This window comes from Ananas comosus, linkage group 20 (assembly GCF_001540865.1).
Source record: "Ananas comosus cultivar F153 linkage group 20, ASM154086v1, whole genome shotgun sequence".
Lineage (NCBI taxonomy): Eukaryota > Viridiplantae > Streptophyta > Magnoliopsida > Poales > Bromeliaceae > Ananas > Ananas comosus.
Window position 1 is genome coordinate 9,003,664 of NC_033640.1, and position 12,364 is coordinate 9,016,027.

Here is a 12,364-nt window from a genome sequence, read left to right on the forward strand (position 1 = left end):
CGTCACCATCAAGCACCATTTCCAAATCTCCAAGCCCCAGATCACGGATCCCTGGAGCTTGCGCACGGTTAAGCTCGCGATGAGGCACCCCATGGCGAGGATCAGGATCGCCCACTCGACCAGAGCCCCGAGTCTCCACCGCCGACGCCGATTCGCCTTCGCGTTGATATGCTGCTCCTTCTTGTAGATCTCCTCGTCGTCCTCTTCCTCGTCGTCCGCGTCGAGGAACGGCGTTTTGGGGGTGCCCAGGGGTGCCCTAGGGTTTGGGGAGGTCGAGCTCGGGGTCGGGGCCGCCGCCGCCGCGGAGGAGTGTGGAGGGTGCTCGACGAAGCGGGATTTGGGCTTGGAGATGGATCTGCGGCGGATTACGGTTTCGGGATTGGGGGGTCGTGGGGGCTTTCTAGGGCTCGGCGCCTTGGCGATCTCCGGGGAGGGGTTTCCGACGCGCGGGGGCAATGATTTCGGCGCCGAATCCTCGAAACCTTCGACATTCGCAGAAGAAGTCGGCGCCGACTTTGCTGCTGCTGCTGCTGCTGCGCCGGTTTGGATTACGACGACGACTTCGCCTTGCTTTCGCTCAATGCTCCTCTCTTTGTGAGTATCATCATCGTCCATGGCCAATGAAAAAAAAAAAAAAAAAAAAAAAAAAAAAAAAAAAAAAAAAAAGTCCTTGAGAAGCGCTTCTGAGTGAAGCAGTAGTAGTCGATTTTTTAGTGAAGTGCTTCTACATTTTGATGATCAGCTCCTTTTTTGGGTTCTTCCAAATACTGCGTGGGAGTGCGAGAGAAAAACAAAAAAAAGAAAAGAAAAAAAGTAGCCGTTAAGGAATTTAAAAAATGGATATTTTCTTTTTAAGAATACGCACGAAATCGGAGAAAGGAGTAAGCGATAGATCGTGAACAATGCTGGTTGTACCAGGTCAAAAACGTATCGTTTGTGATTCTGCCACGTGTCAAAATACGTGGTTTGGTAGGAGGAAAATGGTGGTTGGTGTTCGTGAGAGAACAGGAAAAGTTATCTACGGTAAGTGGGGGGAGGTACGGAGTTCGATGATGTTGACTAGCGCTACCTCGGGAGACGAGAAAAACTCGGAGGTGCAACCTCCTCCGTTGATCTCAGCCATCGATCTCTGCGTTGGATGCATCTTAGCCGTTCGATATATACAAAAACTAACATTGCAAAAAAATTTAGTTGAGTTGTGGTAATGGTGTCCAACCTTTATCCAATTTTTATTCTCGTCCCTTTTTTTTTTTTTTTAATCTTCCATTTAATTTTTTTAAAAATAATATACTACTCATTTTGATTATTTTTTTAAAATATAAATTAGAAGCTATCAAGTATTTTGCCACTTATGTTCGTAATGGTCGATAATTATTTTTGAATAAGATTCTTAATCTTCGTAGGATTGGTTACTCTATCAATTTTTTAGCTTCTCTTCTATGACTTAAATAGAGCTTTATTAGAATTAATGTGGTTTATTTTATTGAAGTTAACAGAAATTGAGACGATTGAGACTTGATTACGAAAATAAAAGAAAAAAAAGAAAAGAAATATCAAAAAATATATATAATATGCCAAATTAAAAATAATAATAATAAGAAAAAATTTTAAATACCTCCCTTATGGTTTCATTTTTTCTCACTTTAGTATCTTGTGGTTTAAAGCGTATCAAGTTAGTACCCTGAGGTTTCGCACTTTCTCACTTTAATACCTTGTGGTTTAAGGTATATCAAGCTAGTACCATGTGGTTTCACACTTTCTCACTTTAGTACCCTGTGGTTTAATATTTTATTAAGAAAAAAATAAAACCACAGGGTACTAACTTGATACAAAAATAAAACAACAGAGTACTAATTTAATACAAAAATAAAACTATAGAGTACTAACTTGATACACTTTAAACCATAGGGTACTAAAGTGAGAAAGTGCGAAACCACAGGGTACTAACTTGATACAGTTTAAACCACATGGTACTAAAATGAAAAAGTACGAACCACATGAAAATTTTTTAAAGTTTTCTCTAATAATAATAACAAAGGATAAAAGATAAATGTTGGGATACTGATACAGCGAATTAAGCTAGAATACTTTTAGAAGCACCAACTCTTTGGTGCTTTTAGGTTTTAGCCCTTGGATCTACTCCTTTATTATTAGTAGCATTTGGATCAAACACTATTTTACCTACCATTACTTATCATCATCATCTTAACTCTACATCTTTCTATCTAATGGCTAAAAATTCAAAAACACTATTTTTTTGATGCTTCTGAGAGTATTCTAGCTCAACTCCTGATACGGCAACCTTTTTTCGTTTGCCCAACACTCTTTAGGATAAAGAAATGCTGCTTGTACACCTTTGGAGCAGGTGACCTTATATTTTGGTCATCCAAAAACTTTTTTTATAGTTTCTACTAAAAAGTCAAAAAAGTTGTGTAAATATTTATGAACCCTAGAAGGACGGAGGTACAAAATTTATACCTACGTACGTAGACACGTACAAGCAGCGTTTTTTTTTTCAAAAAAGTGACTATACTTTGTACTTTGTACTGATAATAAAAGTGATAATACGTAAAACGGTCCGTTTCGTATTTTTTCGAAAAGTTCGAAAAAAAACGCGATTTCTTTCTCAAAAAAACTTGTTCGCGAATTATTCGCGATTCGCAAATGATTCGACCAAAAAAACGGCGCTCGCGATCTCGGATTCGCGGCCGAGGCTCGCGTCGTCGCCGCGCTCGTGGTCGCGGATTCGCGGCAGACGGTCGCGTTGTCGCCCCTCTCATCGCCGAACTCGTCCGGGTCATCCTCCTCCTTCTCCGCCGCCCTGGCCGGCACCCGGAGCAAGAGCCGCGGCGGCAGATACCCTCTCGCTCGAGGCCGTCCGCAGAAAAGGAGAAAAGGAACAGTAAAAAAAAAATCGGAGCTTTTCGAGGCAAACTTGTGCGCAGTCCACGAGGCCACTTTGTGGCCTCGTGGACCGCATGAGAGGGAGGTCCACGGTGGACCTCCCTCCCATTAATCATTATATATATATATATAGAGAGAGAGAGAGAGAGAGAGAGTGTGAGGCTATTATGCTTCTGGAAGCACAGAGCCTTCCGTGCTTCCAGGTCTTTTTCAGATGTTGCGATTTTCGAATCGTCGATCTGCTCCGTTAAACTTGATCTAGAGTATTTGAAGTACTTAGAAAATAAATTTTATAATTTTTCGATATCATTTGCCTAGTGATCGAAGGGACTCAAAATTAATAATTTTAATGGCCGTGGTGAGCCGTTTGCAAATTTAACGGTATAGAAATATCCAAATCATGTGAAATTTTGGTAAAAAATTTTTTATACTATATAAAACAAGATTAATATTTTTGATCTAAAATTTTAATGTCATATTATCATATTTTGTAAGATTTTTATTTTCAGCTGTTGATTTTGAGCCACTTCGATCACTAGACAAATGATTTCAAAAAATCACAAAATTTATTTTCTAGATACTTAAAATACTCTAGATCAAGTCTAACAGAGCTGATTGTTGATTCGAAAGTCCCAACATCGAAAACGACTTGGAAGCACGGAGCGCTCCGTGATTCCAGAAGCATACTAGACGCGCTCTATATATATATATATAATTAGGCTACTATACTATAAATAGTACTAAGTTATTGATGCTATTAGATTTTTGGCTCTTGGATGAAGGAATGTATGATTAAGATGATAGTGGTTCTCTAGAATTGCGTGGGTAGTTGGTTAAATAGTATGATATAATGTATAAAAATGGTCAAAGGGGTAGATCTAATGGCAGAAAATTTGATAGCACCAAGCGCTTGGGGCTATTGATAGCATACAATCGGACTCTCTCTCTCTCTCTCTCTCTCTCTCTCTCTCTCTCTCTCTCTCTCTATATATATATATATATATATATATATATATATATATATATATATATTGTTTCATTGACGAAATAGCATTGGAGTGATCAAAAGCCAAGTATAGTATCACAATTACCCCAGTATAAGTTAACAGACTAGTCATAACACTGAATAAATACTCACTGTTAATAACAAATGAGTTTTCCAAAATTATCTTGCATCTAGAACCTATAATCTATTAATTGTTGCATATTTTTTTACAGCGAAAAAGTAAAACTGCATATCAATAAGAACTTAACCCATAAAAGACCTAGATGAATCTAAAAGTAAACAAATTACGAATATAAGTTCTGAGAGGGAGTGAGGAAGAGCAGTGAGATAGTGCTTTTGACCATCCACTGTGATCCCTGTTGGGTGGTGATATGCACTACAACTAATGTGCCATTGTTGGAGAACAAAAAAAAAAATAGTACTGTAGAAGAAAAAAAGGCTAAATTATGAAACCCCCCTTATAAATACCTGCTATTTCACTTTCCTTCTCTAACTTTTTAAAACCTGCATTTTACCCCCTCAACATTTCAAATTATTGCATTTAGCCACCCTCCGTCAGGGTTCCATCACTATTTCATTCATTTCTTATAATTTATACCAAAAATAACTTTCAAAATGAAAAAAATATATTAAAAAATTATTATTTTTTTCTTATAGAAGAAGTAAGGGCAATTTAATCATTTTGCCCTCTCCATTAACGTCATATCCCCTGAAAATATTTCTTAGATTTTAAGGGGGCAAAATGTAAGTTTTTAAAAGTTAGGAAGGAAAAGTAAAAAAGTGTGTATTTTATAGGCTATAATTTAGCCAAGATAAAAAAAAGCCTCGGGCTAAGTAACTGCCTAAAGACCGTGAGTCTAGTGGCTTATCTAATTTAGTGGGTCTGAGTCTATACCGCGTCCGCCTTGAGTCTAAGACACATCTATGGTGCTTACCAGTGTAAACTTGAAAGAAATAAGATGGTTGTGGATACAGATGCAGCCCTTTATTTGGCATGCCCTATTTTCCTAATTCTTATCTTTTTTGTTTGAACAGATTGTGATAAAGGTATGAAATAGAAAGATTAAAAAGGCTTCAAGGCGTGTAGCAATGCCACTTTCCTTAAGGCTTAATCCGTCCCCACCGTTCTAACAATTTGGTGTGCACCGGGTCAACGAACAACCTCCCAGGATACAATGAAGCGNTTATAATTATTTATTAATATTTCTAAATACATAACTCTTATATATTATTAATATATATTTATTATAACTTTGAATATATTTAATTTATATAAAAAAAGCATAAAAATAATATATATAGTATATTAGTTATTATATATTTATTATATAGCCGAATTTTTGATTCCGTATTTTTAATTGGTAAACGTATAATATCCGTATAAATTACGTATCCGAACAATTACCAAATCCGTTTTTTGGCTATATTTTTCAACGAATTTAAAAGTTAAAAGACGAATTTTATCCGAATTATACCCGTCCGAATTTTTGCCGAATCCGAATTAACTAGCTATGGATAAGATACAATGAGTTTGTCAGATTGAATAAATTAAAATAGATTAAACTTTTAAGAGGATATTTTACTTATTATTTATCAAAAATCTCTCCTAGATAATATGATATCATAGTCGGCTCTAAATTTTTACAAATCTGCGGTGGTGCGTTTGATCTCCATCTCTGTCATTAGTTTAATTAGTTATATTTTTTTTGTCATATTATTATAATAGATTAAATTTCTATTTCTTACCTCGTCACTCATTCACTCACCTATCTTTTTTTTTTTCTTTTTTTTTTCTTTTTTTTTTTAAGAGAGATAAGCAACATGCTATCTGTTTCGTTTATTTTATTTAGAAATAAACTTAGCTGGAAATATGAATCAACTAGGATTCCAACTTGGGTCTCGGATACTAACCACCAAGCCCTTTACCACTTACTCTAGAGACGGTCGGTCTCAATCACTCATCTATCCTATTATTTGTGCACACGAAGGAGAGTTCTAAGATTATTTCTTACTAATTTTTTTATGGGAAAACTTCAAAAACCCTCCTAGTGGTTTCGTAGTTTCTCACTTTGCCCCCCTGTGGTTTAAAGTGTATCAATTTGCCCCCCTGTGGTTTCATTTTTATTTTTTCGGTAGTTTTTTCGTTAATATTTCATTAAATTATATACAAAAAACTTCAGATACTCATCTAGATTTATCAAATATTCACTTTAGTACCCTTTAATTTTAACTTTATCACTGATTTAAGAAAAAAAAAATAATAAAATTGATAAGAAAAAGAGAAAAAAGAAACCACATGGAGGCAAATTGATACATTTTAAACCACAGGGGGGTAAAGTGAGAAACTACGAAACCACAGGGAGGGTTTTTGAAGTTTTCCCTTTTTTTAATTGTATCAACCTTTAAATACTATGCAATAATAATAAATAGAAGTTGATAACACAATTGGGGCCATTTTTTATTTGGGCCAAATTTATAATTGGGCCGGTCCGGTTTAGGCTGAAACATCTGTAAATTGGGCCCTGAATCAAGGCCCAAATCCATGTACTGATCAAGCAGATTGATGGGAAATGAAAACTCCTTGGAATATATTGATTTTATTAATACATGACCTAGAAATATCACCATTGCTTAGCACAATTGGTTTGGATGTAAAAATATAAACGGGACGAATCTGGGAGCAGGAGATCTGACCTGTCTCCCGCCCTACCCCCACACCAAATCCGCCCCGCCTCCAAACCCCCCCTAAGCATCCCATCCCGCCTTCGTGATGTGGTAAAAGATATGTCCTATAAGCTGCCTCGTCTAAAAATCCACCTTATCAACAAAATTTTTATATTTTTATTTAAACTTAAATTAAATATAATTAATGTTTTATTATTTTAATTAAAATAAAAAATTGAAATTATAAAAGTATCATAAAAGCAACTATTTATTTGCGAAAGAACTAAACTTATAAAACTCAAATAATATTTTAAAAAATAAAAAAATTATAATTTAAATATCTACTCAGGTCGGATTCGGAGCGGAGCTTGACAGGGCGGACTTGGAGCGAATCCATTTTTTTTCACTATGTCCCGCTCTGTATCCGGTTAAAAAAAAAGAAAAAGAAAAAAAAAAGATTATGCTTGCCTCGAATTCGTTTATTGGTCTCTATTTGCTGCCCCATTTGGGACAGATCAGAACGGGAGCTCCGCGAACCCAAACCCGTTTGCATCCCTATATAGGCTTGCTCAAATAAAAGTAATGATAAGTCCTGCAGCTTTGAAATTGGAACCTCAACATTACTCTTTAGATGTCATCTCCTTAACTTTTTCTTATTTATTTTATTTTATTTTATCTGAGATATTGGTGAGGGGTCACTTCAAAATAGCCTAAAATGATTTTAATACATTTTTATGGCTAGTTGTACAAATTAACTATCAAATCATGTAGAAAATTCAGTATGAGAATCAAATGTATAATTAGTCTCAAACAGAATAGTCCTACATAGAACAATAAACGAGTTGATACGTATCATGGATTGGATGGATAGAGTGCGACTTTGTTGAAAAGAGTATCAATGAGTTCTTATTGAGATAGTTTATTGAGTTGTATAATTAATCTCAAAATTTTAAAGTTCCATTCCATTTTCTTATGCATGTCACAGCAGTGTATATTGTATATTTCATTTCGACGAAATTATAAGTTTGGCCTCATACTCTAAAGCACCGTGACACTTTGATTTTCAAGCCTTAATTTATTATAATTTTAGACCTGAACTTTCCATATTACTGGAATTAAGTTTTACTGTCTTATTTAATTAACTGAAAGCTGACGTGATAACTGTTACGATAAACGCACAAACGAAAACGAAAATGACGAACACGAAATAAATAAAGCACAAACGGAAATAAACGAGAACACACATATTTACGTAAAAAATTCTTTGCAGGAAAAAATCACGAGCAAGGGAGGACAAAACTTCACTATCGAAAAGAGAATACAATGTTCGAGTACAACCAACCACAATCTCACGTCTCTACGGGCTCTGGCCTATCGGCCCGAGCCCTTCGCTACCTACCACAGACATTCATTTTTTCCTCACAATTTTATTTTCTAATTTGATCGCACCACGAAACCCGCACCCCCTGGCGAATGTTAGTAGTGGGCTACAGGCTCGGACCTGTCAGTCCGAGTCCTCTGCTACCCGCCACAGACATTTTTTTTTTCTTCTCAATTTTATTTTTTAATTTGGTCGCACCGCGAAACTGTCGGCGAGTCGAAATTCCAAACTAAAGTCGATTATCAATTTCGAGTTACATCTAACAGTAATGATGTGGCTTCTATTTATTACTACTCTATAGACTACAACATTTGTTACAACGTTACTGCCATATCAGCGACAGATCCTGTACCAGAACTTCTACATTTCATTTTCAATTGGGTGAAGTGTGAAAAAAGCATTTTTGACATTTTTGTTTCTCACGTAAAATGAGTAAAAGCCTTTTGGTGTATTAGGTGAACCGACATTGGCATAACAAACGAGTTAGACACCGACTTGGTTAATTAGTCTTCTATATACATTAGCTTCCATTGCCATTAAATGCCAAGTAGAATTAATTATTGTTTTCTTCTTTTTCTTTTGTTTGAAGTTTGGTTATGGAATAAACAACAAAGCAGAGTTATCAATGGCTTTTAATTTACAGTATCTTAGGTTTTGGAAAACAACTAATAACATTGCATCATCCATGACTCAGTAGAAGAGACATAAGAGTCAATGCCTTAACCTAGTAGTTTAATATTTGTACATGGTTTGGAGTTTAAGGAAACCAATGTTCTCTTAAGATTAGGTATGGTCTTATAAATTACTATGCTAGATTGAATATTCCATGTCATGGAACGGTCAATTTCGAAAAGTGAGTACAACATGTAATTTCAAATAGTTTTTACGCCTTTCTCTCTCTCTCTCTCTACCTATTTCTTATAGTAGGACATGACATACAAGGGGGGCATATGCCTCAATTGACACGAAAACGAAAATTACACTCAGAAACTCTAACTCCAGACAAGATTTTAATCTTATGAGTTACTAGAACGTGATTTTCCAACTCTACAAAGTTTCATTTGATTTGGAAACTTCTGTTTGGAACGGTCAATTTTGGAAAGTGAGTATAACATGTAATTTGAAATAGTTTTTACGTCTTTCTCTCTCTCTCTCTCTACCAATTTCTTATAGTCGGACATGACATACAAGGGGCATATGCCTCAATTGACACGAAAATGAAAATTAAACTAAAACTCAGAAACTCTAGCGCCAGATAAGATTTTAATCTTATGAGTCACTAGAACGTGATTCTCCGACTCTATGAAGTTTCGTTTGATTTGAAAACTTCCGCTTGGAATAGTCAATTTTGAAAAGTGAGTTCAACATGTAATTTGAAATGGTTTTTACATCTCTCTCTCTCTCTCTCTCTCTCTCTCTCTCTCTCTCTATGTACCTACTTCTTATAGTAGAACATGGCCTATGTTGATGTGTTTTCAACTCAATTGATACAAAACGAAAATTAAACCGAAACTCAGAAACTCTAGCGCCAGATAAGATTTTAATCTTATGAGTTACTAGGACATGATTCTCCGATTCTACGAAGTTTCGTTCGATTTGAAAACTTCTGTGTGGAATGGTCAATTTTGGAAAGTGAGTTCAACATGTAATTTGAAATGATTTTTACATCTTTCTCTCTCTACCTACTTATACTAGGACATGGCCTATGTTTATCTGTTTGCAAGGGGCATATGCCTCAATTGACATGAAAACGAAAATTAAACTGAGACTCAGAAACTCTAGCGCCAGATAAGATTGTAATCTTATGAGTCACTAGAACGTGATTTCCGACTCTACGAAGTTTCGTTTGATTTGGAAACTTCTGCTTTGAATGGTCAATTTTGAAAAGTGAGTTCAACATATAATTTGAAATGGTTTTTACATCTCTCTCTCTCTCTCTCTCTCTACTTCTTATAGTAGGACATGGCCTATGTTTATGTGTTTGCAACTCAATTGACACGAAAACGACAATTAAATCGAGACTCAGAAACTCTAGCGCCAGATAAGATTTTAACCTTATGAGTCACTAGAACGCGATTCTCCGACTCTACGAAGTTTCGTTTGATTTGGAATCTTCTGCTTTCGCTATTGGAGATCACAGCTGTTACAAAAATGACTTGTCTGTTTCCACTTCTATATTATGAATGACCAATTTCAAAGAGTGAGAACAATATGAAGTTGAAATGTCATATCTCTCTCTCTCTACCTAATTCTTGTTCTTGTACTATGACTGGATCTGGTGTGTTTGAAAGGGACGTAGGTCCCAATTGACCTTGCTAGTTACTTGTCAAAGAAAATCAAAATCAAACTTCAACCGGCTTATCGCAGAAACCTAGTATCTTTACATTTTAGTTGAGTCTACTTTTAAAAATAAAAAAAAGAACAAAATAAGGTTTCAAATCAAACCCAAAATCGAAGGTCCTAATAAGATTTAAAGTTCGGGAGTAAAATTATGATCTCNATATATATATATATATATATATATGTTAGGGTTACTATACTCTTATGTGTATAGACCCCCTTTATACTCATAAGTTGTTTATAATGATGGAGCTTCCGAATCGACGATCTACTCCATTAAATATGATCTAGAGTATTTGAAACTTTTAGAAAATAAATTTCGTAATTTTTCGAAATCATAATAAAGTTCATCAAGCGGGTATAAAATGAACGGTCAAAATCGAACGACGTCTTAAAAATGAATGATCGGATTCTTCAATTTAAGATCGGAGTTATTGATATTTATTTATATAGTGAATAAAATTTTCTATCAAAGATTCAACCAATTTCGATTCATTTACACCGTTAAACTAGCAATATTCCATACCGAATGTTAAAAATTATTAATTTTGTGACATTTTGATCGTAAGGTAAATGATGTCGAAAAATTATAAAATTTGATTTCTAGATGTTTTAAATGCTCTAGATAATGTTTAACGGTATGGATCGTCGATTCGGAAGCTCTATCATCGAAAACAACTTATAAGATCGTACTCATAAAAGTACAGTAGCCAGACTCTCTCTCTCTCTATATATATATATATTGATCTGATATACTCTTATCTGATTTAAAACTTTTGCTTATACTGCAGTAGAAAGCTATTCTAGATGCTTGTACCAACTCTCAAATGGACTTCTACAACTGCTTGTGAATCAAGGTATTAAGTCCAATACTGGAATATGTAAACATAGAAACTCTTTCTAAAGTTTAATATTGATGTCCCTCTTGTAGTCTTTTCAGGAAGCTTCTGCTTCTCTTCTCAATGCAACTTTTTTTTGGTGGTTGCATAACAACTCTCTCTCTCTCTCTCTCTCTCTCATCCATTGCACTTCTTTTTTTTTTTTATTTTTTTATTTTGAGGGGACTTGTTTCATCTCTCATTGAGATGCATTGCATCTGGGTGAATATAAAGTGGATAGAGAAATTAACCATGTTCAAGAATGCAGTCCAAAAAACAACCCTACCAGGCCACCACCAACATATTCTCTCTCTGCAAGAATTAATTATTGCCTGAACCGGGTCCTCCACGTCAGCTGTAGCCTACTTAAGTCATATGCACTTCATTCCATCGGTTCCTTAAATTGGTGCTGTCATTGAGTGAGATTTAGTGCATGTTTGGCTCTGCAATGAAATATAATACTGTTTAATCGTAGAATCAAAGTATCAAATTAGAGTTGTGTTTTTTTGGATTCGGAATCTTATTGCTTTTTTTCCGTTGCAATAAAAATTTTAAAATTTTCTCATTATCAAACGTTTTGATCAATACTATTATAACTAAAAGTAACAGTAGAAGCAGAATTAGTTTCAAACAGTCTCTTAGCTTTTTTTCAAATCTAAAAGTTATTACCTTTAAAAATAGTATACAGATTAAACGGCGAAAACTGATGATGACATTAAACCATATTAGACTAACCGAAAGCATAATGGTATACACATTGGTCTATCCGCAGCTGACATGGTGGACTAGGTCTAGCGAATAATTTCTCATCTAAAACAGCTCTCAATGCTTAGTCCATGTTCTAGAGTATTCTCTGAACTTTTGGACGCATTTTTTCCGGGCCAAGTCAATTACTAAGATCTCAAGCCACCTAAAAACAAATTAATCAAAGGAAAAGAAACTTGCATAATATGATCTACATACATGTATTTGGACTTTTTGGTCATGCATATCAAAGGAACCTTTTTGTACTTTGAATAGTGTCGTATTAAAGTGTAACTGTCTCCAATAGGGGGACCAAGTTTTAGGGTTCTCATATCCGACTACATTTATTAATTTCATGAATGATAGGGATGCAAACAGAGCAGATTTGGGGGGAGGGGGAGGGGGGGGGACGAGTCCCGCATCTTCTGCCTTACTTTTCGTCGAGTC

At 35.4% G+C, this 12,364-nt stretch overlaps 1 protein-coding gene across 1 annotated transcript in view; it reads right to left on the reverse strand.

Annotated features, from left to right (window-relative positions):
* LOC109725591 (mechanosensitive ion channel protein 10-like) overlaps window positions 1-632 on the reverse strand; it is a 16,475-nt gene extending 15,843 nt beyond the window's left edge. The window contains 1 exon segment of the mRNA XM_020254831.1: window positions 7-632. Coding sequence (XP_020110420.1) covers window positions 7-615 — 609 coding nt within the window. The 5' untranslated portion in view covers window positions 616-632.